At 25.2% G+C, this 26,990-nt stretch overlaps 1 protein-coding gene across 1 annotated transcript; it reads left to right on the plus strand.

Annotated features, from left to right (window-relative positions):
- Positions 1-4,875: 4,875 nt before the first annotated feature.
- LOC145829407 (aryl hydrocarbon receptor nuclear translocator homolog) lies at positions 4,876-26,719 on the plus strand. The gene is made up of 16 exons (XM_082937191.1): positions 4,876-4,908; positions 6,056-6,126; positions 7,696-7,842; positions 10,969-11,077; positions 12,736-12,846; positions 13,783-13,885; positions 14,561-14,717; positions 17,191-17,386; positions 17,979-18,116; positions 19,215-19,310; positions 21,367-21,497; positions 21,939-22,072; positions 22,332-22,411; positions 23,856-23,961; positions 25,179-25,255; positions 26,331-26,719. Exons 2-16 carry the CDS (start codon positions 6,116-6,118, stop codon positions 26,406-26,408), a joined length of 1,674 nt encoding a protein of 557 aa, XP_082793317.1. The 5' UTR covers positions 4,876-4,908; positions 6,056-6,115; the 3' UTR covers positions 26,409-26,719.
- Positions 26,720-26,990: the final 271 nt, after the last annotated feature.

Here is a 26,990-nt window from a genome sequence, read left to right on the forward strand (position 1 = left end):
GGCCCATGGTTCTAAAGTGATGTATTGTGCTAAAATAACGACGTGCTAAAGTGACGCCGTACAAAAGTGACTCTTCGTGCAAAAGTGACGCATCGTAATAAAATAACGCTGTGCTAAAGTGACCCTCCGTGCTAAAGTGACGCTGTGCTAAAGTGACCCTTCGTAATAAAGCGATACTATGCAAAATGACGCACTGTGCTAAAGTGACGCTTCGTGCTAAAGTGACGCTGTGCTATAGTGACCCTTCGTAATAAAGTGACGCTATGCAAAAATGACGCACCATGCTAAAGTGACACACCTGGGATAACAGCGATAGTAAAAAAAAATTGTTAACTGCTTGCCGACCTGGTAAAGGTCAGGACTTAGGAGTAACAGTACGAATAAAAATAAAGAAAAATGATAAGAAGAAGAAAAAGAAGAAGAAAAAAAAGCAAGTTCCAGGGACAGTGGCGTAGCGTGGTATTTCGGTCAGGGGTGCGCAATTTTTTTTTTTTTAAATCCCTTAAATTAAAACTTTTGTAATTAGCTATGAAAAGATCCTTTTATAAGTAATATAATTGAAATAAATTCATTAAGTGAAATAAGTTCGAAGTAACTGTTTGTTACTTTACGGTTTTTAAGTTAAAGTTATACTTTTTAAATTTAATCTATCTGATTGTATTTGTTTCAAATAAAAATTACAAACAAAGTAATTTTAAAATTAAAATAGTTATAAAAATTTTTTAGCATTTTTCTAAACAGAAATTACTTTAGCTAGTTTATATAACTTAGTATTTTTTTTTTAAATTTTAATGGATATATTTATTTTTTCTCTCTGTTAATATTTCACTTTCTTGGTTAGAATAGTTTTAAAAATACTTAAGTCAAAAATCATTAGTTAATTCAAAAGATTTAAGCTTTGTTGCAATATATTTTATTTATGTTTTATAAATTAAAAAAAAATACACATAAGAACACCAGGAAGAATTAAGAAATTTTAATATTAAGATTATTACACTGTTATTAATGTTAAATTTTACGTCTATTTTTTACTTTGCTAGCACGACAGGCTACATCTGACCCGTTTTCCAAACTTAGATTTTCGATAATTTAGAGTAAAGCTTGTTTAGCTCTGTTTCAACTTGAGTGTAAAATTTTACAAAATTGGTAGTAGGGGATTTTGTTAATTAAAATAGAAAATAATTGTATCAATAATCAATAATCAAAACATAAGCTACTAAAACTTTTTACTAGACTTTAAAAAAATCAAAAAATTCTTGAAAAGGGGTTTTGTGTACCAGTTTGATCCTTTAAAGATTTTTTTAACTCCATAAATACTGTTTTTTAAATCAAGTTTAAAACTAAAACATTGTAACAAGTAAGTATTTAATAGAAAACAGAAAAAAATAATCTCTTTAATTCACTTTAACAATAAACATTATAACCTTAGTTTAAGAAAATTTACATTTTGTTAAATAATTCAAAGATCTTAATCCAAAGATCTACATAAAAATTTCAACTTTGTACAAAAAACATTTAGTGGTGTATTTGACTAATATCCTCAAAATTAAATATTTTAAATTAAAGACTACTAAGTCCTATATATCTGTTTAACAAAACTTAAAAATACTGAAGTAATCCAAATATGTAATCACCTTTATTTCATGTAAACAATTTTTAAAGTATGCAACTTTTTTAACTTACCAATAATTTTAAAACAATAAAACTTAATTTTAAGCAGTTGTCCAATATAAGATTAAATATAAGATTTATTTTGTTTTTATATCTGTAATATTTTTGTGATTTAAAATATAAATCTAGGTTTGTAAAAAACCTGGAAACACCTAGAATTTAGCAGCTTAGTTAAAAAAAAAGGAAAACCTGAAATGTGTGTGGCCTGATATAGTTAAATTTTTTGACAAACTTTTGATAATTTGTATATGATGGTGTAGGGATCCTTTGGAAACTTTCTGAGTTTAATGTTGCAAGATTAAAACCCATGGCTTACACAAAAGAGGTTTGCCTAAAATCTGGAATCTAAAACCACTTGAAATTTGGCAATTTAGACAAAAAAAAAAACAATAAGTAAGACCTTAAATTTGAGAAATAAAATAAAAAAGAAAAACTTGGAAATTTAAACAAAAATACTAAAAAACCTGGAACCAGGGTTGCCACTTTACCTGTAAACCTAGAATTCCACAATTTATACAATAACCTCTCATTTGAGAAATTTTGAAAAACACCTGGAAAAACCTGAAATTTTTAACAAAAATCCTGGAGTTATGAACAATTTTTACATAATAAGTAGAAAAAAATTTTGATATGACATAAACTATTTGTTATATAGATAACTTATTTTGGCCATCATCCAAATTCGTTGTATTCCAAAACAGAATATTTTAAATGTTTATTTTTATCCTATTTAACACAGTTTAATGCCTTATAAGCTAAAAATAGAACAAAAAATAAGTACTTTTAAAAACCTGAAAAATTAAAGAAAAAAGGGAGTGGCAACCCTGTAGAATTTCAAATTTTTTTTAAAGCTGCACAAAAACTTAAAAAAAAATTGAAATTAGAGAATTTTCAAATAGAAAAACTGAAAAAACTTTAAACTAATTTTACATGTAAAGTACTAAATTTTGTTAAGATACATAAAACCTTTTGTATAGATTATTTTGGATCTTATAAATTTTTATCAAAGAATACATTTAAACAATTTATCTTTTACTTTATTTTTTCTTCATTGATATACTGTTTTAGACAGTTCCATACCTTAAAGTTATTTTAAGAAAATGTTCTAGAAAATTTGTAAATTTTTTTTTTTTTTATAAACATTTTTTTTACAAAAATGTTCATTTAAACAGGGTTTGTGCACGTCAGGCTAAGTCAGGCTGAATAAGTATTTTTGAAAAAAGTTGAAAAACGTCAGGCTAAATCAGTTTTTTTAATTAAAAAAATTGAAAATCTCAGTTTTTCTCAGTTCAAATGCTTGAAAATTTTGAAATAAAAAAATGAGAAATCTTTTTAGGATCAAATTGGATTGTGAATTTGTTTCTAAATAAAGATTTAGTTATTAAAGACAAAATCAGTCAATACTTGTAAATATAAATGCTTAAGACCTTTTGTTGTCTCTAAAAAAAGTTTAAGAATCTTCATTATTTTGTTTTGAGTAGATTATATACATCATAATAATGAAAATTCATAAAAAAATACAGTTCAAACATTACAGTTTAGTTCAACAACTTAGCTGTTTGTTTGAATTTGTTTACATAAGCTATGTTTTTCATAGCTTAGTTAGTTGAACTGATTAAATTTCTAATATAAAGGCTTTATACCAAATACTTTTTAGATTAAAACTCTTAGCAGTTTATTCATATATTTTACTGTTTGTTTAAACTTATAAGAGATATTCACAACACTAAAACTTAGCTTTAAGATATAAGTGCTAAATTTTGTGGGAGTACAAATTTTAGGTACAATTAATTATTCTTTTCAAGAACAAAACATTGAAGGTTTTTTTTACTTTAGTGTAAACTTTTTAAATCTGATACGACGTCAATAATCACAGTTTTTATTTAGAGTTTAAAATTTATAATTATGTATCAATTTTAAGTATTAGTCAAAATTCTATAATAAACATTTTTACTTTATTTAATACTTGTGTAAGCATTTCATTTTAAATTTTATTGAATTATATTGAGTTTTGTTGCAGAAATGGGATTAGTTTTTTGTTTTTATTTTAGTTATTTAAAAATAAAAGTTTTGTTTTCGTTTTTAAATATAGATTCATATTTATTTTGTTTGATTAAAAGTTAATTGTTTTTATTTTGTTTAAAGATAGGGCAGGTAGAATGACAAGTGATGAGCTTAAAACTCACTTGCTTGACCTTCAGAAAACGTTTATTGTTGCAGAAGGAACTTGTATAAGTTCTGCTGTTTTTTACCTTTGAAAAAAACTTGTGCAGTACGTTGTAATTTTTAATTTCCATATATTTAATTGTTGTTAATATAGACCACTATAAAAAATTCAAAATCAAATCTTTATTGTTTTCTATAATATTGTTTTTAAATAAATCATTACATGTACTGCAAGGGTGCAAGAGCAAGTGAAATTATTTCAGGGGTGCAGGGCATTAAAAAGGTTGGGAACCACTGCTCTATAGGTAACAGAATAAAAATTGCACAAGGGCACAAAATTGCACATAAATAATTTAGCAAAAAGACAAATTTGCACAAGGGGACTAAATTGCACAAGTCATTTTTGCACCAATGGTCAATTTTGCATAAGTTACAATTTTGCACAAAAGTAAAAAAAAGAAGAAGTTAAATTAATAAAAAAGTTACTGACAGAGGTCAAGGGTGATAGGGGTAACAGTGATAGTAAAAAAAAAACATGAAAAAATAGAATTAATAAAAAATAAGTATTAGTTTAACCCGTGCAAAAGTATCTTTGTGCAATTTTGTCACCTTTTGCAAATGTTTATGCTCATGTAAATTTGACAGGTACCAGCTGTATAAAATAAAAATGATTTTCAAGAACATATGTAGCTGCTGTTATAGTAAATCTTTAATCAGTAACCGTTTAGAGATTTTCTAGGTAAATTAACATTCATTTTTTTTTTTAGTTTTCTGAAGCTAAAGTAAAAAAAATGTTTTTGTAACACTTGTATAAATTCAAAATAATGATAATACTTTAAAAAATAAATCATGTACATAATTTTTATTTAAAGTTTCTATCCTTGTTCTTAACTATGTTTTAAAAAATGTTTATCTAGAACAGGGTTGGTTTTATCTAGAAGTGGGCAATGACAGATACTTATGGGGCCACGAGCAGCAAAGAGGGAAGAGGGGGGGCCATGAGGCCATAACTTGAAACTTACACTAGATATTCTTGAGTTGCAGATGAAGAGCAAAAAAAAAGAAACAAAGGTTTTTAGTGTTTTTTTGTTGTAGTTTATGAGGTAATCTTGTTGAAGGGGGCAACTGCTTTTTCAATTTCTTCAAAGGGGGCCATTGCTTTTTAAATTTTTTTAAAGGGGGCCATTTGCAAAAAAGTTTGGGAAACCCTGATCTAGAAGGTTTTAGTACCAAATTAAAACTAAATTAGGGCGTATTTTCTGTCAAACTGTTTGAAAAATATTCAGTATTTTGAAACTAACTTTTAGTTTTATCTTGTTTTTTTCTTGTCAGTGCTAAGTACAGTCTTATGACAAGGACTTGGAAGAAATTCATTGAAAATCAATTTTTGTCTTAGCTTATAACTTATACCAAAAGGAGTAACAAAGCTTATAATTTAAAAACCTAGAAAACATTATCAAATACTTATGTCCCCTGGTATGACTAAGTTGATTGAACTAACACAGGTTTGATGTATAAATGTTCAGAATTAAAGCAGTCTTAATTTATAAACGTTATTGTCACAAAGTTTTTTCACACAATTTAATTTTTAAGAGAAAACAAGTCAATTATTATTAAATTTTTATTATTCTAGTAAAAAGTTTCAGAAAGAATTTTAAAGACCACATTTTTTTCATTGTCATCTTTCTTAAAAAAAATACACTTGAGACCTTAAGTCTTTAGGAAATTGTGCTTTAAATGTTTAGAAAAACTTGTGGGAATAAAAGCCTAATAACAAATGAAAAAAAAATGTTAAAATTTTTTTGAAAGTCTGTAACTTTTGTCTATTTTGAAAGATATGTGTTAGTTTAGTAGCTTACAAATTTAAGATGCCATACAACAGTTAAAGTGAGAGAGTTTTAAACAACAGCTTAACAGTTGTATAAAGATGATTTTCTTGTCAAATATTTGTTTTAGTCACTTTTCATTAGAAACTCTCAAACTTTCATCACTTTATGTTAAATTAAAAGTTGCATCAAAAGTTTTTTAAAGTCAGTAAAAACAAAATGTAACTTACTTATTGTTATAAAAAATAAGATTAAGTAAAGATATGTTACCTTTATATCCTTAGTACTATAATTAAATATTTCAAATTCCTTTACAATACGATTGTTTCATTTTATATTAGAATTACCTAGTTGTGGTTATTTATATTTCATAATTGTTTGTATTTTTCCAGTCAGGTAATTTAATTTAAACAAGCTTTATCCAACTTGGTATTGGAATACATCAATTACTAATGGAGCCAGAGTGAGTTTTTGTTTATAATTGCTTTAAACAACATTACACTTTACTGTAGTTTAGCTGTATAACAGATCTTTAAGTAGTACAAATAGTTTTGTTATCATTCAAGAAAAGCTTAACACACTTTAAATTTAAGTTTTTAAGTCTTTAAAATGTAGTTACTTTTCTAACTTGTTTTGAAATTTTCTTAATTTTGTTAAAAAAACTAAGTATTTTGTTTATAAATTTATAGTCAGAAATGATTAAAAATGCAAATACTATATAATAAGTAGTTTATTGAACAAAAAAAAATGTCATAATATTTTTAGTCCAAGGACTTGGATACGCAAAAAGACCTCTTGGTCATCAAGTTGCATACTAAACTTAATCAAAATTATAATGAACTACAAATGAAAAAAAAAAACTTTACTGTCAAAATTTAAACATAAAACAAACTCAATAAAAGTAAAACTATTAAGCTTTACAACATTAAATATTTTTCTAAAAAAATAAGATAATCTTTATACACACATATATCTAACATTAAAGGTTTTATAAAAAGTTCTGGTTAAAATAACCTTTTTAAACTTTCCTCAAATGCATAGATTAATAACTACAGCGTATTATTTTCAAATTCAGCTAAATGTACAATAAACTGTATCATTACTACGTAACAATTATCATAAAAAATTTCAAAATCTAGATTTCTGTTTACTATCATAATAAATTGTACCTTACTGAGAAGTACATGAAACTTTATATTTCGTGTATGAAACAGCTGTATAAATTGTAGTTTTTATAAAATTAGATAATACATCTAACATTATTTACACATAAAATATATATTGAATTCTAAGTCAAAAAGTAAAAGTTTCTATCTGAAATGTTTTCTATTTTGAAATTTATCAACATTTTAGCAAATAATATAACCTTTTACATGAGCTAAAGAAGAGAAAAAAAATAATTGAAAATAATCTATATTTCAATAAATAAGTTTGAATATTTTTTCTTTTTATAAAGTGTGTTTAATAATTTAAATCTACTATCAACTTATTACAACTTATTAAAAAATAAGCAAAAACAAATTAAAGCTATAACATTAAAAAAATATATATACCAATAAATATATTAAATAAAGCTGCAATATTCAAAAAAAAAGTAAAATAAAGCTGTATCCATAAAGAAAAAAAACTTGCTTAAACTGGTAAAAAGTATATAATAAATATATCCTTTTAATTAAAACTACCAGTTTTTACAAGCTTGAATAAAAGTCTAAATATAGGAGTTTAACTATACCAAAATAAAAATGTAAAAAAACACTTAAAATAGTATAGAAGTTTTTCAAAAAAATAAAAATGAAATAAATTAAATAAGACAAAAAACACTAACAATCATAAATAAGTTAACCTATTACTAGTTTTAAATTTTATCATTAATTTTATCTCTTATTTTAGCTTTTGTTAAACTTTTCTATAAGTTAGATAAATTTTGCCAAGTTGTAAAAACTGTTTGAGCAAATCAAAATATTACAAGATGTACAACATTTTTTTCTAGTAGCAAAGCTTAATTTTTATGTTTTCAAACGCTTTTTAACAGGAAAGCCATTGAGGACATGAGCCAAAAAGAGAAGGAAAAATATGCCCGGGAAAACCACAGTGAAATAGAACGTAGGAGGCGGAACAAGATGACTGCGTACATAACAGAACTTTCTGATATGGTTCCCACATGCAGTGCGCTAGCTAGGTTGGTTTTACTTATTATTTTATTATATTTTAAATTTTTAAACATTTTTATATAAAAATGTATTCTAATAAATAATAACATTTTAGTATAGAAATGCATCTTTGCAATTGTCAAAAGATAGGGTGTGGGGTTCAACTTTTTTTATCTATTTTGTATAACATATGTACATTATTTATAAAACAAATAAACATCGTTGAACTATTGATACATAGCCAGGTATGTAGATAAATCTAGTAGAACTGTATTAAATTTAAAAAAAAGTATGGTCAACTTTCTCAAATTTCAGAAATACTTACTAAAATATTGTCTTCTCCTTAGAGCATTATACTTAAATTCTTTGAAAGTTTTTATTGAGTATTATGAATAAGAAGTAACAAGAAATTTAATGTTACCAAAATTTAAACAAAATAGGTGTTTTTATTTATAAAAGTAACTTAAGAAAAAATATTTTTACTACAATCTGTTCAAAGTTTGTTAACAAGTTTGAAAAAGTTTTAAAACAACTGCTCAAAAATTGAAGGAGGATATGCATTTTTAGTGAGATAGTCTACAACCTCTTTTTAGTTTGCCCTTCAAAAAATAAGCTCTCTAACTTTGATGGCTTATATATCAAAAATACATTTTTAAATCGGTAAACAGTTTGCTTGGTTTTTCTGTAAAAAATAAATAAAATTTCAAAAAAAATTAAGGCCATGGGGGGGTCCGACATTTTTTTTTACAAAAATTAACTTTGGCTTTTATATGAAAGCTTTAAATACAAACTACAAGCCTGTTTTTATAGAATTCAAAAATATCATTTAAATTTTGAGATATTTTATTTTTTGTAAAAAGTTTCCGATACAAACGTATGGACCACACATTTTTCTGGGTCAGTTTTCTTGAAAATTTAGAAATTTACTAAAAATTTATTTCCTCCTTCATTTTTCAAGCAATCTTCTTCAAATTTTCAGGAAATGTTCCTTATATTAAAAGGAAAAAATGTTACTTAAGAATTTAAATAATGTAAAGAAATAAAAATTTCATCACCAAAATAAAAAGTTTTTTTCTTTTCAAAAATATTATATTTTTACATTTTTTTTTAAATTCCAAATAACCTTTTTTTGTTGTTGTATAAAGATTAGATTGTGAAAGTTTGAAGAAGATTGCATCAAAAATGTAGGAGATAGATTTTAAATAAAAAAGTCTTTATTTGCTGTTTTAGTTTTCCCTTTCCATAGGAAACCTATTATGCGACCCGACTTTGACTAGTCATATCTCAAAAAATAATTTGAATTTTTTAAAGGATCAAATGCATCTTCAAGCTTAGAAAAAACTCTTTAAAATAAGATCAACTTGTAAAAAACATGGCTTACCCCCCCCCCCCCCCCTATGGCCTTTATTTAAATATTTTACAATACTATTTTAGATTACTATGTTTGTTGAGATAGTTTTGAATTTCAGTTATTTACTGACTGCATATATATTTATATTATATAGTTTTTGTTACATACTTCATAACTTTATTACATTTTTTATAAATAAATGTTTTTAACTTATAAAAATTTAATGCACTAGCTAGGAAAACATAATATTATGCATAATTTTACTGTAATTGTTGTTAGTGCTAGGTAAGTTTAAATAGTTTGATGGATATTATTACAGTGCTTATTTACTTATCCGCACATGATGGGCAAACTTTTTCTGTTAACATGTCAGGAGAATTATTTTTCCAGATATGAACTTAAAGTATTTTTTTTGTAAAATAATGTAACTGCTGTAATTTATGCAATGTATAATAAATAATAAAAGCTCAGTTCCTCTTTTTCTGCTTTAAACATTTTAACTTTTATTCACTTCTCAAAATGTCATACAAAGTCAACCTACCTATGCTAAACTGCTACATTATAAAAGACTTTGGCACCTTTTTTACCATTTTTATAAAAACTTCTAGTTTATTTTTAATGGTAGTGCAACATATTTTCCCTTTTTTTTGATGTCTTGTCTATTTTTAAAACTTGGTGTGTTGAGTGTTTCAAACCTATATAACTTATAAATGAAAAATAGCCATGAACCTCATATTAAACAAAAAGTGTTTGAACATCTTTTATAATATAGTTTGAATTAAAAATAAAACATAAAAGAACTATTTATGCATTCATTTTCAAAAAAGAAAAATTACAATTTAATCAACTGTAAAAAAAAATTAAAGATTAAAAAGCAAATTTTAATTAGATTTTAAATATAATAGTTTAAAAAAAGGTTTAATTGATTTACTTACAAAATAAAAAAATTGAAAATTTAAGTAGTTTTGAATAAAGTTTCAATGTAAGCTTTTGTAGTATAATTACGTCATAATAATAAACTAGTTGCAGATTTTATAAAATCACTTAAAATTTTCAAATAACATGAAAGCATATATCACACAAAAACATTCTTGTTTAATATTGATTTCTTTTTTGTATTTTCTTCTTGATTGAAACTGTCTGGATAAGTGAGCCCCGGATAAGTGAATAAGTACTGTATTTATAAAATGTGTAAGGTAAAATATTTTGTGTAGTAATTTAAGTTATAGTATTTATTTCACTATTTCATAACAGAATTACTTGTCATGATACAAACATGAGTGCAATTGCTAGGTAGATATGATATTTTAGATAATTGTTTTTTTTTTTTAGTTTGTTTCTTTCCCTGTGCTATCACTTGATGTGTTTGTTCCTAAAAAAATATTGAACATAAAGCTACAGATTGAAAAATCATCAAAATTTCTAATTTAGCCATGAATGGATGTATATAAAAATTTTAATTAACAAATTTATAATTTGAAAAATAAAATTAATATAACAAATATACAATTTTAATACTTGGTATTACAAAAAATACCATTAATCAAAATATTTTTTTACAAGTTTTTTAATCACTTTTATATAATACTATAAAATATATTTAAAGGTTATATAGAACATTAAATTATTTTTTTTTAATAATTACAGAAAGTCAGACAAACTGACAATACTTAGATATACTTAATATTTAATACTACAAAAAAAATTAACCACTATAATTTTAAAAAGTTTTTTGATCATTTTTATATTTGTTTTTGACATAAAACAAAATTAAATATTTTCAAAATAATAAATATATTCGCAGGAAACCAGACAAACTGACAATACTGAGGATGGCCGTTTCGCACATGAAACAACTGAGAGGTACAGCAGGTATGGACAACAATTACAAGCCATCATTCCTAACAGATCAGGTAATTACAAATATATAATTTCCTAATAAAGTTGTATATCATACTATTAATTTGTATGGACAACAACTACAAACCATCTTTCCTCACAGACCAGGTAGTTACAAATATATAATTTCCTAATTAAGTTGTATATCATACTGTTAATTTGTATGGACAACAACTATAAGCCATCATTCCTAACAGATCAGGTAATTACAAATATATAATTTCCTAATAAAGTTGTATATCATACTATTAATTTGTATGGACAACAACTACAAACCATCTTTCCTCACAGACCAGGTAGTTACAAATATATAATTTCCTAATTAAGTTGTATATCATACTGTTAATTTGTATGGACAACAACTATAAGCCATCTTTTCTAACTGATCAGGTGATTACAAATATATAGTTTCCTAATAAAGTTGTATATCATACTATTAATTTGTATGGACAACAACTACAAACCATCTTTTCTAACAGATCAGGTGATTACAAATATATAGTTTCCTAATAAAGTTGTATATCATACTATTAATTTGTATGGACAACAACTACAAACCATCTTTTCTAACAGATCAGGTGATTACAAATATATAGTTTCCTAATAAAGTTGTATATCATACTATTAATTTGTATGGACAACAACTACAAACCATCTTTTCTAACAGATCAGGTGATTACAAATATATAGTTTCCTAATAAAGTTGTATATCATACTATTAATTTGTATGGACAACAACTACAAACCATCTTTTCTCACAGATCAGGTTGTTACAAAGTTAATAATTTCCTAATAAAGTTGTATATCATACTATTAATTTGTATGGACAACAATTACAAGCCATCTTTTCTTACAGACCAGGTTAATTACAAATATATAATTTCCTAATAAAGCTGTGTATCATACTGTAAATTTGTTTGGACAACAACTACAAGCCATCTTTTCTAACTGACCAGGTTAATTACAAATATATAGTTTCCTAATAAAGCTGTGTATCATACTGTTAATTTGTATGGACAACAGCTACAAACCATCTTTTCTCACAGATCAGGTAACTACAAAGTTTATAGTTTCCTAATAAAGTTGTATATCATACTGTTAATTTGTATGGACAACAACTACAAACCATCATTTCTAACAGATCAGGTAATTATTAATACCAAACTGTAAATTAATTAGTATGAATAATATCCTTTATCTATTGATCAGGCTAGTTGTTAATATTTATGTACCATGGTGTATATTAATTGGTATGAATAATAATTGCCAGCCATATTTTTCTACTTACCAGTTCTTTTATTGTATTTATATTTCTACTATATATAAATTTGTATCAACAATAATTTCAGGTCATTGGGTGAAAATACTATGTTTATATTTCAAAAAATCACAATATAAAGCTGAAATGATGTGATATTTCATTTATTGTTTCCTTAAATTTGATTCTTAATATGTTTTAGTTATTAAGATAAATGTATATAGATTTTTCTACATAAAGTATGTATACACTTCTAATTTTAAGTAATTATATTTCTCTTAGACTAAGTTAAAGTTTTAGTTAAAGAGTCAGCATTATTACTATCAGGTAATAGAAATTTTGCAAGAAGCTAGAGTTTTTAACTTACATAATTAAATTTTTGTAACGTGTCTGACAATTTTTATACCTTCACAGGAATTGAAACACTTAGTACTAGAAGCAGCCGACGGTTTTCTGTTTGTAACTTCGTGTGAGACAGGACAAGTTTTGTACGTTTCCGACACAGTGACAGCAGTATTAGGACAAGTTAGTGATTTTTTATTATCATTAATATAAGTTTTATATGTTTCTGACACTGTGACAGCTGTATTAGGGCAAGTTTGTAATTGTTTTACTTACTATTAAAATTATATTTTTATTTGCTGCTCATAGGTATTTCTGTTATTGGAAACTTAGCTTCCACTAATACATGTTTATAGTTTTTTTTTTAATACCAAGGTTTGCTATTAGAAAAATTTTTCTTGATAAAAACTATAAGAGAAATTAAAATGTCACATTATCAAATCATTTTTATTCAACAAGTATAGTTTATCATTTTTTAAAATTTATTTCTGAATCATTTGACAACTGATTTTATCTCAGTGTACAATGATTGTGCAAAACGCTTTTTTTCATGTTTCATATTTAGTACTTTGTATGCTTGAAAAAATTCACTTTGAAAGACAGGTAAACTTATCTAGTGGTTTTTATAAAACATGTTCACACATAATTTTTCTTGTCTAATAAAGTCTGGTATAATTAATCTTAAGTTAGTTTATAGTGTGCTTTTTCTCTATGTTAACATTTAATGTTTATTATGATAGAGTGACCACTAAACCTGGAACCCTGGTAAAACCTGGAACTTGACAATTTAGGATGATAAACCTTAAATTTTAAACAAAAAATTTTAAAGGTTTAATAGTAAAATTTCGATTAACACAAAATTATGTCATATAAATAAAAACTTTTTATCATCATAAAACTTTTTTAATTGAAAAAAAAACACATTTAAAGTAACTTTATATTATCCTTTTAATGTTTTTATACTGTGAAACAATTTTTAACATTAACTTAACATTAAAATAAAAATAGGCTAAAAAAGTGTATTTTCAAAAACCTTAATAAGTTTATCAAAAACCTGTGGCCACTCTTTTTGTAAATACAAATGATAACTGTATTGCTTAATTTGGTAATTTTTAACAGACAATGTCCGAATGGAATGGCCAGAGCTTATATGATCACGTTCACCCGGAAGATATTGTAAAAGTTAGAGAGCAATTATCATTAACAGAAAACCAGCATCCTAGTTAGTTTAGATAAACATTTTCTAGTATAAGTAACTTCTATTTATTTTAATTTAAAAGTGACATAGCAATTATAACTCACTGAAAGTCAGCATCCCAGTAAGTTTTAATAAATAAAAGATGTTAAAGTTATTATCTCTTACTGAAAATTAACATCCAAGTTAGTTATTAAGTTTTTTGTAACCTTGTCATATTGTATTTGTATGTTTACAGTTACCAAAAACTGAATTTAAGTATCCAAGTTAAAAGGTTTAAAAATTGTACATTTGTTTATGATACAGTTGTTTATTTAATTTGTTATACTGATTAACAATGAGTCATGAGCGAAATATTAGTTATTAACTTAATATATGTAAATGTAAACCTTAGTTTTTGTTTATCAAGACACTTTTTATCAAAATCCAATTTTAGATGAAAATTCTAATTGTCATTAAAATTTTAAAAGCGTGTATAATATATAAATGTTGACTTTATTTGTTAATTTCAAAAAAATTTACGTAAAGATTAAGTTCATGGGCTGATTCATATCTATTTAGTTTAAAATCAGCACTATAAGCTTCAACAATATTTAATAGTTTGTATTCGTTTTTCAAGGTTTCCAGTATAAAAGAGTGTAAGAATATTGCGTATTTCTCCCTGCTAACACAGTGCTGGTAATATTGTAACTTTCTTTTCAGGCAGGGTGCTGGACATGAAGACGGGAACAGTCAAGAAGGAAGGACAGCAATCATCGGTGAGATCAATGGGAAGCAGAAGAGCTTTTATAGCGAGGATGAGGTGTGGAAAGATGCACTTACAGGGGAGTGCGATGCAACCGAGGTTCCTGAGGACTAGGTTTGTAAACTCTTTTTGTATACATGTTGTAGGAATAAGTTCAAGATTGTATTGTATGATTTATATACATACATACTATAACTTTTTATGTTTATACATATATTGGGGTTGCAATGCAACCCAGGTTCCTAAGGTCAAGGTTGGTAGATTGTACGGTGTATTTGTGTGTAGTTGTTGTGTTTATTGTAATGTTTTGTGGAAAGATAAATTTTCAGGTTTCTGAGGAATAGGTGAGGAAATAAAATCAATACTTAAGGTTTTAACTTGAAATGTACAATTAAATATCTGTTAAATTAAAAATACAATGAGCATATTACTTTATACTAAAAGTATATATTTTCTACAAAATGTATTTTGTTGGCAAATTAAGGACAGTTTAAGAATGTTAAATTTTGTTTCTGTTTTTTTGTTTTGTTTTGCAATATTGAAGTAGCAGTAATAACTAATAGAATAAAAGTATTTTGTTATATTTCAAGGGGAAATATGAAAGTTATAATATATGGTTAGCATTTAAGCTTATAAGAATAGTAGGCAAAAAACTTCAACAGTTACTCATGTTGAATTTTAATATTAGCTAACATATCCACATGCATAGGTTAATAATTCTTTAAATTCAAAGTGGCATCACTGTTTGGTTTTTTTTTCACTTAATAAATTTTTATTGAAATATTAAGCTGAATAAATGAAATAAAAAAAAGTAAAATACTTAATGAAAATGACATAACTAAAAAACATTATTAGAAGCTTAAATTTATTTGTTTAAAAAGTTTTATGTATAACTTATATTTCGTTTAGTATTTTCTATCATTTAGTAATTTATTTGCTAAATAAAAATAGTTTTCAAATGAACTTTTGTTTAGAAAATTTAAAAGATAAAATTGTGTAAACAACTTTCAAAGTGCTACTAAATAAATGTTAAATTGTTTTTCAATCAGTTTTGTTGCAGCTTAAACACTAAATTCGTAATAGTCTGTAAAATATGTTTGCTTCATCACACTCTTATTTTTCTAATGTTCTTTTTTTTTTTTTTTTTTGATTATTTATGATGCACATAAGATCAACTTTTTTTTGTTTTCTATTTTTATAAATTATAAATTTATTAAGAATATTTTCTTTTATGTAGTCTAAACCTGTTTTCTTTTGATATTCTATAACAGTAAAGTTATTAAACTTGATAATGAAAATTTTAAGTTTACTTTTAAAGCAGATATAAAAAGTTTCAAAATGTAATTTTAAAAATAAAAAAGTTCATTGTAAGTATTTCAGAATAAACAGATACAAATATATGTTCTATAAACTGATTAAATTTAATCCAAACACAAGTTACAATATGAGTCATTAAATGAAAAGGATTTAAAGATTGCATTTAATTTTTGTTGTTGTTTGAATATAAGTTCAGTATTTTACATAACTCAATTTGAACGAAAAGTTATAAACAATTTTTCCAAGAATTTAGTTAGCTTTAATGATAATTTAAATCGTTTACTTTTGTTTATCTCATTTTAGTTAAGCTTGCGATTAAGATTGTTAGAAACTTTTATGTATTACAATTAGTTTCACCAATGTTTCAAGTAGAAAAGCTTTAAAAGCATTTTTCTTTTGCTCATAAAAACTAAATTTCAATTAATTTTGGTTTAAGTTTTAAAAAAACACTAACATTTTTTGCAAGTGTCTTTTATTAGTTTTGAAAGCATAACTCTTATAGAGAAAATTTGTACAGAAAAACTTCACTTACAAATACAGTTTTGAAAAAGAACACAATGCAACTCAGAAAATACAAATAAATTTTAATTAAACCAATTTTATTTAATATAAATTTAAACATTTTTAAGCTCTAAAACTTTCAAGGCAACCTTATTGATTTTGGTTATCAGCAAAGCATGTTTTTGTTAGACAGATACAGTAAAGTCTTTGTCACTTATAAACCTACAAGACAATTTGACTGGTTAAAATTTTTCCGTTTATTAAAAGCAACATAATACCTCTTAAACTTACTTTTATAATAAAACACTGTGTTAAGTTGTATATCAATATGTTTATAATAATAAAATATCGTTTTGTTTTATTTAATTAGTAAACAAAAGTTTCTATTAATAAACCTACAGGATACTCCAGAAATCCCTGGTAAAAGTTTTGCATTCATGCAAAACAAATATCAGTATGCTTAAAAACACAAATTGTATAAAAAATGAAACCCCACACAAAAACATTCACCCTATAATTTTTGTTATTAGCTAATTGATATAAGAACCGAATAGTGAACACCGATAGAATGTTTTAATACATACTTTTGTTTTTATTAATCCACAGTAGTTTATAAAACTACAAAGTAGTAAAATATTTTTCCTTTTCAGTTTTGCATTCATGCAAAACAAATATAATTATGCATTAAAAACACAATAAAGTATTAACACTCACAAAAACCTTCAACCTATAATTTTTTTTACTAGCTAATAAATATTTATTTATTCAGAAACCTGCAGGACAACCCGGAGAACCCTGGTGAGAAGTTCGCTTTCATGCACGTGTCGGGGTTCATAAGGTCATGGCCACCGGCGGGGTTCGGGGGCGCTCACCATGACAACCACGACGAAATTGACGAGCTCTCCACCGCCCCTGGTGGCGGAAGGAACTGCAATTACGCATTAGTCGCTGTTGCCAGGCTGGAGGTTTGAATTTTGGTGCATAAAATAAAATTAAAAGTATAAAAATACATATTTTTGGGATACTTAACTTGTAAATATTAGTATATACAGTGTATCCTCGCTTATCCGGTCCTCGATAATCCGGTTCCTTGCTTATACGGTAAGTTTCAGCTGAGAAGTTAATTTAAACGATTCAGCAATAAACAATGTTTTTGCTTTAATACTTAAAACCGACATAAATTAAATTGTTTAAATTAAATTTTGACATCTTTTCGTTAAACAGATTACAGAAAGTTTGGTGTCTACTTTTATATGCATTACATAACATATAAGAGGTATTTAAAAAAACGATGTTTTATTTCTATTAGGCTTATCCGGCCATACTTAAAAAAAAGTTAGTCTAACCTTACATATTAGAGAGGAAGCACTATATTCTCATATACTACTAATGATGCAGTTATTGTGTTTATAATAACTGTAATAAATATCTATACAAAATTTTACAGCAAGTGTTTAAAAAATGTGACTTCTTTTAATAAAGCTTCTTCAGCAGTTTTTTTTTGATATACATATTTTTTATACATTTTTTTGATATTGTGATTATACATTCACACAGATATGTTCCCCTGCATCAACTGCTTACCCGTCACCCGCAAACGAAGATAAAAATGAGTTCGTTTCCCGCCATTCCGTGGATGGCAGATTCACTTTTGTTGATTTGAGGGTCAATCAAGTGCTTGGATACCAGCCTAAAGTACGTATTTAATGTTTTTTAATTAGTTTTAACTGTTCGTATTTACTTTTGCTAATTAATGTTGTTTATTTGGCTAGACTTGTGTTGAAATATTTAATACTATATTTTGTATAAATTTTTGTTGATTTGAGTTACAATCAAGTGCTCGGATATCAACCTAAAGTATGTTCGATATCAATACTCTATATTTTCTGATACAAAAATAAAATAGAAATAGTTAAGTGCTACGTTTTAATATAAACGTTAGGTTACATAAACTCAATATCGTTTTGTCAGGTAATCTTTGACATTTTTCCTTAAATGTTAAAATTTAAATAGTTTTTGACATGACTAAAACTGATTCAATGTCTGATAAAATAAATTTGAAACTTAAAATTTATAACAAACACTGCTGTAGTAGACTCAGTTTGTATATATTGTTGTTATTGTTTTGTAAAGTTTTTCTTACATATAAGAAAGTTATTTGAAACATTTTCGTGTTAATAAAAAAATACTCTTACTACAGTATTGTTTGTTTGTAAATATAAAAATGTTTATAAAATACTTTGATATATTTTAATAGTTCTAGGAATAAATTTAAAGTTACTTTTAAACTATATTTTAACTCATACTTTACATGGTGGCCACTAAACCTGGAATCCTTGAAAATTTAGGCTAAAAAAAGCTGTAAAAACCTTGAAATTGAAAAAAAACTTCGAAAGAGCTTTAATTTTAAATAATTTTTTCATGCTAAGTAAAGAAATTTTAAAACAACACAAAAAATATTTAATGTAGATATACACTTTTTGTTATCATCAAATAATTTTTTAGAAAAAAACAGATTTAACGCTTTACAGTATTTTCTTTACAGTATAGTTGTTATACTATTTAACACAGTTTTTTAACTTGAACTTGATTGTAGTCTCAAAATAGACTGAAAAACAAGTACTTTCACAAACCTAGAAGAATCTTTGAAACCTGGAGAAAATTTGCCAAAAACTAGTGGACACCCAGTACTTTATGATTACATTTAGTTCAATTATGATTTTCAATCTGCTTGTGGTATGTAAAATTAAATTTATTTAAAATAATAAATTAAGATTTAACTTATTTCTGCAGGATTTGTTGAAGAAATTAGCAAGTGAATTTTACCACCCTGAAGACAAAGAAAATATTAAAAACTCGTTTCAACAAGCAGCTTCTATGAAAGGACAAGTTAGTTTTTATTTATAACAACTTATACTTTAAATCTGATTTAGTTTTGTATACAAATATTTTTTCTACATGATTCAGACATGCGACACATTAGATAAATTATATTGATGTTGGTAAAACAGTAAAAAAAAACATTTTAGTTATAACTAATTAAACTATAACATAACAAAAATCATCGGCGAAAGTCAGCAGAGCAGAAGCCTGGACTTTCGTTTGCCGTGAGACAAATAAACTATAACATAAATTATTATTTAAATTGAAAAACAAAAATAAATGTATATGTATGTTATTTATGCACAATTTATTCAACATACTTATATTATATATTTTTTGATAGTAAACACACATATCTAACTCCCATTAAAATGTTATCACATAGATAACCTCACCACAATAAACCAAATTTTTACTATAAAACTGATAAACATGTTTTACTACAGTTTTCGTTCATTGCAGTATTTTTCTATAAGGTTTGTAATTGACTGTTTTCTTAATTAGAAGTAAGTCATTAATAGCAAAAATTTTGTTCTCATTTTTTTATATTTTTTAACATAACTGACTTTGCTCCTGTTAAAGATTATGTTAGTTTGATTAAATGAAGAAGTTAAAAATACTAAAATTGATGTAAAAAAAGTTTTTTTTATCATTGGTCTTGTTGTTTTATATGCTCATGTTGACGAAAATTTTAACTTAAAAGTTTATTTATTAGATTCAACATGCTAATATCAAATATTTCAAAGCTCTTTTTTTATATGCTACTTAAAATATTTTTTTACATAGCTGCAATTAGATTACGTTATAATAAGATAATAAAGAGACATTAGCAAAAGCTCAAAATTGTAAAATAGTTTGTTTTAACTTTAAAATTTTTCAATGTTGATTTAAAATCAAAACAGTAAAAGTAGATAGTTTCCATCTATTCAGAAAAATGTAAATACTTAAAAAAGGAAAATAAACTACTTCAGATATGTATATACTTTTGACTAAGTTAATAATATTTCTTGTATATAGAGTATCAAACAGAAATACTACAAAATAAATTCCAAAGTTTTTTATAAGTAAGTAATTAAAGCAGTTTTTAAATACTTGCAAAACCCTTTGTTAAAAAGTTTGTAATTCAGGTCATAGAGAGGTCCACATTGGTTTATACAAGTTGATCTTATTTTGTATAGTTTTATCTTAGTTATCATACATTTTAACCGCTTAACAAAATTTAAGTTAATTTTTGAGATATAATTATATTTTTCTATATGTACAAACATTAAAACTAATGATACTAGTACAAAAAAAAACATAACTGACTTATAAATTTCTTAGGCAGGTTTTTATTCAGACAGTTACAATTTGAAATTTTTATTAAGTATAAGTATAAAAGTATTCTAAGAGTACTACTAGCATAAAAGTTATTTTTAAGATAAAATAAAAATCTTATAATTATGTGTAAAAATATCTTTAAGTATTACCATTAAAATATGTTTTTTTGAACTATATCAATAGTATATTATTATTTGTATACTTTACAGATTGTATCACTAAATTACAAATATTTATTGTTGAAAGCAGATAGTCTCAATGATATACAAATTTTTGTATATTTGAATTACAGATATTGTTAGTAAATACATAGTTATATATTATTTTACTGATATACAAAAAATATACAAATATTTATTACTTCTAAAAAGATAGTGACTTCGTAATATATACATACACATTTAAAATATTATCGATAAAATCAATATAATGCAAGTGTTTTTTCAACAGATTATTTAGTATCCTTTCTTTATTACACTAACACATGTTTCTATGTGTTTACGGATTAACACACTTCAAAAAAGCTATGAAATAAATGAGTACTTCCTTGATTTCATAGCTCCGTTGAAATGTGTTAATCCGTTAACGCACAGAAAGATGTGTTAGTGTAATATAGAAAAGATACTGTATAATTTGATATTGTTATATATTCAAGTGAATTTCTATGCTAGGATCTTTTGTTAACAAACGCTTAAATTTATATTGTTGTTAAACTCAATATGATACAAATGTTTTTTAACAGATTGTATCCATGGTTTATCGTTTTCGGGCGAGTAGTGGTGATTACACTTGGATAAGAACGAGCATATTTGCATTTCAAAATCCTTACAATAACGAACTTGAATACCTCATTGCTACTAACTCACTTATGAAGTTTGTTAGATTTGTTTTTGTAAAATATATATTATATTATATTGATATTAATTTTTTATGAAATATTAATTTTAAATTATTCTTTGACTTTTACTCATGAACTCTTTGTTTTATAAATTTTTACTTGTTGTTAGTTTCTGAAATTTTATGAGACTTTTCATTAATAAATAAAGTCATGTTCTTAAAATATGTAATTACAACCAAAAGTTTCTTAAAACTCTAAGCTTTAAATGAAAACCGTTTTACGTATGAAAAAATTATTTAATATTTTTATTCTTTTTTTACTTCAACTTACTGGATTAAAATATGAAAATAACTCTAAAAGTAACCAATCAACAGTTAAAATTAACATAAACCTAATAAATCTAGACTTTATGGCAAAACTTCCTTTTTTGTGTGTGCAAATGTCAATTTTCATGTCAATTTATTTATCAAATACAGTCGGCAACCAGCAGTAGCGAGTACAACTGACCAACAACAAATAGAAGATTCAAATAATCAACAACAAAATATTTATCAGAACAATAACGACATTCATCAGAATGCAGCATATACTGCTCTACAACAGCAACAACGTTTGTTTATTATATTTATTACTAATTGCCCAGACTAGTTGTTATGATCGTTTAAACTAATTAACTGTTATGATTCTTAAATAGAAAGTAAAGTACTTTATATAAAGTTAGTTATTTATTTATATCCTGTATCAAAGAAAAAGTTTGTTTACTTAAAATCAAGTTGCTTTTTGTACAGATAAAGTTTTTCATTATAATTTTTAATTATATTACTAATTGTAATAAATTAAATTTATTTTGCTACTATTTTTGTTGTTAGAACCTGCAATGAAGTCACCACCATCAGTAACTTCGAGCGTTCCCGAAGTAATGCAGTATTCACCACAGAGCTCAAGTAGTGTAAGTTTTATAGATATATTTTTGTTATAATGTTGAAATATTCTTCACAATCTAGCAGTAGTCTTAGTTATAGATATTTGTTATAAAAAACATATTAACCATAGCTAGCAATAGTTTAAGTTGTATGGGTGGGTGACACTTTTGCACAAGGGGACACTTTTGAACGAGCGTCACTTTTGCACGAAGGGTCACTTTTGCACGAAGGGACACTTTTGCACGCAGGTTTACTTTTGCCCAAGGGGCAAAAGAGTCGCCGCGCAAAAGTGTCCTCTCGTGCAAAAGTGACCCGTTCTCAAGTTGTATATATGATAAATATATATATATTTGTTATAAAAATGCAATATTCTTCCCAATCTAGCAGTAGTATAAGTTTTAAAAGTATTAATATTTTGTTACTTTTATTAAGCACAACACGCATAACCGGTTTCAATTTAATTTGAGTATTTTGTTTTCTATGAATATAGAAAATTTACTTTCTAGCTAACACTGTTTCTTAAGTTCAGCTTTATACTTGTGTACTATGCACCCATTTAAAAGAGTTACGTTCTGCATTGCACATGGCGCTTTTTAGGAAAACACTAGCTAAAATATTAGTTGGAATATATAAAGGGTCGTATGAGTGTTTTCAAAACAACTCTTTACTTTACGTGTCAGTGAAAGAGTTTTTAAATAATATAGATTACTACTGGGTCTAACTTATTTCAAGTTTAATAAATTACAATAAACTTAATCAACAAGCAATATTACATGTGCTACCACAGTTTATTACACTATGTTTTAAATAATTGTGTTTTAACTGAATGTTTATAAAAGCATTTTTTTGAAGTTTGTGCTTTTACCGTTAAGATTTTTAACTGAATTAATGCAAGCTTTAAACAGTCACTATTGTTAACAGTACAAAATATACATTGGTTATTAATATTGGTTGTTATAATTTCAACAAGTACATTTAATATAATAAATACAATGCAAGTCAACCCCAAAAGCTAGTATGCTTATACGAAACTTGTAAGCCTATACTTATTTAAATTTCAGTTATTCATAAATTCCATAGAACTAATTGTTATACCATCTTAATAGTTTAATATACCAAACAGTACAATACAAGTCATCCACGGCAACAAGTGTGCTTATATAATACATTAAAGCCTAATGCTAATCTATATGTCACTTAATCATAAATTCCATAAAACTAGTTCGTATATAGATTTAATAGTTTATTTATAATAAACAGTACAACAAATTAAAGTTTTAAATACTAATTGTAATTTTATTAACCCAACAAACAGTAAAGCGCAAGTCAACCACAAAAACGAGTAAACTTATAAAAAACTTGTAAACCTAATGAAAATCTATATGTCAGTTGTTCATAAAATTATTTATTATATCAAACAGTACAACGAATTAAAGTCATCAATACTAATTATATTAACACAACACACAGTACAACGCAAGTCAGCCACAGCAACAAGTTTGGAACCAACAGCAACAAGCTAATTTCATGCAGACATCACCAAGTATACAGGCTCAACAGGCTTATCCCACCCCTGGTGAGTCACTTACAATATTTACAATTAGTATTACTTCATAACATTTCAAGTTCTGATTAATTGTGAATTACTCTTTTAGTTTTTGCATTTTAAGTTTTTTTTTCCATCACCTTCTAGTAATTGTTAATATTTTTATTGTATTTTTTTAATACAGCCACTTAAGTTTGATGAACTTAACCTGTCCCCATTTAAATTTTCATGTTAGCGTTTTGTTTTGTACAACAACAATGTGCTTAAAAATTTATTTGTTTTGTGGTTTAAAATCTAAAAAAAATGAACCCATAAGCCTTTTTGTTGACCTGAATTTCTTGATAGATGAAAATTAGCATTTCTTTATAGTTTTATTTCTTAAGTACGTACAATAGTATTTTGCTAAAGTTATTAAATGTTTTTTAATTATTTATTGTTTGTTTAATTTAAAACAATTTGTATTTTTATTGTTAAGACATACTTTTTTTCCCAGGCGTAGTTTTTTTTTCAAGTTAAATCTCCAATTAAAAAAAAAAGGTTTTTTGTTAAACTTTTTGTAATTAGAATAAAGTTTGCACAATTTAACAAAGTTTATTCAGTTTGCAAAATAACAACTTAAAAGTTTTAATTTTGTCCAAGTAAGTAGTTTCGCAAAAAGGCGCGGGACATGTAATTTTACACGAAATAGGAAATTAAATTCTGCTCCTCGTCACGTTTCTGCATTATGACGTCATATAAGCTTCGTGATTTTGCGAGATTGTTGGCTGAAGACGTTTTGTTAAGATTTTTTGCATGTAGTGTTTGACTTTTGAAGTGAAAATATATTAGATGGATTTTAATCTGCATTTTTAATAAGTTTCGTATGTATATGTTTTACTCTAAATTTTCCTGAAAATTAACAACTAGCTCTTATGAATTACTTAGTTTTTATTAAGTTTATAGAAACTATGTAGTTCATTGTACTAACTATAAGACACATTTCAAAATTTTGTACTGATTAAACAACTCTAATAAATAATTTTGAACTGTATTTTATTTGAAAAAGAAGTGTATGTGAATAAACAACTTTTTAGTAGTTTTAAGGCTTTTCATGAAATAAGAAAACTCTTAAAGAATTTTCATATATTTTAAAGTAACAGTTTTACAAGTCATCATTGTGCAAGTATTTGAAAACTTTATTTATATGCAAATAGTATTTTAAAACTAATTTTTACTTGTTACATAACTATATGTAAATAAATTAACAGGTCAGCATTATCCGAACAACACAGGGCAATTTCCACAGCCTCACAATTATAATCATCAACAATATGCTGGTCAACAGGTAAAATTAGTTTTTGTAAAAATTTTATTCAAAATAATTATAATCATCAAAATATACTTTACAACAATTAGGAATAATTGTTGATATTTATATAAATAATTACAATCATCAAAATACACTTTACAACAATTAGGAATAATTGTTGATATTTATATGAATAATTATAATCCTCGACATATATAGATCTTAATATAATGACACGATAAAAATTGTATATTAATTATATATAAATAATTACTATAATCAACAAAGCTCTGCTTAACAAGCAAAAGTTGTTTGTATATTATACTTTTTGTTTAATATTATTTTTATAAGCAAGTTTTTGCGGTAAGTTTTGTTATGATTTTACACAACTTACTTTAAGACTTACAATATACAAAACTATTACTATTAAAAAATCAATTTTTAATTTAGTCAAAAGACACACTGTTATTTTTTTCAAAAGAACACAGCCTATTGTCTATAAAAAATTTTTATATAACTATTTTGTACTAATAAATAAGTGTTAATTGGTGGAATTAAAGATTTTAGTCACTGTTTTTCGTAATATTAATATAAAGTTGTGTGGTAAGATTAAAATTTAAAGCAAGCATTATTGTACTAAACTAAAAACAAATGCTTAAACTTTTTGTTTATCTTATATTTCTAAGAGGTTTATTGAATTAAATTACCTGAGATAATCCTTTGTCTAAAATTGCTTTTATATTTTGATTAATAAAGAATATTTCTAAAAGCATTATTTATACAATCCATCATAAAAACGAATTTAGTTTTAAGATAATCAAAAACATTCAAGTATTTAATTTGACAAGTAAATGGAAACTTCTATAAAACACAGTTTTTAATTTAAATCATTTTTGTATGCATGATTTTTTTTAATGATGTCTGTGCAAATAATGAAAAAAGTGTTTTTAAGATTAGTACTAATTTAAAAGTTTTACAAACAACATTTTTGACATCATTCTAGTTCATTTTATATAAAACGATATATTTCTAAATAACACTTCTTTTAACAACATTCTAGTTCATTTTGACAAATAGAAATATTTATAAATATAATTTCTACTAACAACAGGACAGTCAGTATGGAAACAACGAGTTTGTACCACCGAACCAAAACATCAACAATTTTCAAGCATACTCACAATCTTAAGTGCCACATTTGTACATCTATATTGTTTGAACTATCTACATTACCATTGCGTCCGTTTATAATACTTGTTACATCATGTTTTTATATGTTTTAATGATTGATTTAATGTAAAGTATTAAAATAGGAAGTTTACATCAGATTACTGTTAATTAAGAAAATTTTTTTTTTCTTCAAAAGTTTTAAAGTAAGTATTTTATTTACAGCACTTTTGTTTTGTATCATTAATGCACTTTATAATATAATCAAATTGTTTTTAAAATCTCTTATTGCTCTATGTTTAACTTTTATTTTTGTAAATGAAATTCGACTAATACATTTTTTACCTAACACAATTGTTAAATGTTCATTTTTGTTTATAAATTTGAGTAATGTTACAGCACAAAAGTATTTTATGAGTTTGTTATTTGAAACTTTTTTAATTAAGCCCCGTAAGATGTTAAACTGAAATTAGGTAATATCATATTTAAAACTTTTTAGATAAATTTAGAAACTACGTTTTTACTAAATGGCTTTTTTTTTTATGTTTGCACAGTACAGTCTGAATCAAAGTTTTCCAAACTAACTTTGTTAATTGCCCCCTTT

Source organism: Thalia democratica, chromosome 1 (assembly GCF_965202585.1).
Source record: "Thalia democratica chromosome 1, ktThaDemo2.hap1.1, whole genome shotgun sequence".
NCBI lineage: Eukaryota > Metazoa > Chordata > Thaliacea > Salpida > Salpidae > Thalia > Thalia democratica.

Coding starts and splice junctions, on each gene's coding strand:
- LOC145829407 (XM_082937191.1), top strand. Junction 11,078..12,735: donor CATCATTCCTAACAGATCAG/GTAATTACAAAT, acceptor ATACCTTCACAG/GAATTGAAACACTTAGTACT. Junction 14,718..17,190: donor CCGAGGTTCCTGAGGACTAG/GTTTGTAAACTC, acceptor TTATTTATTCAG/AAACCTGCAGGACAACCCGG.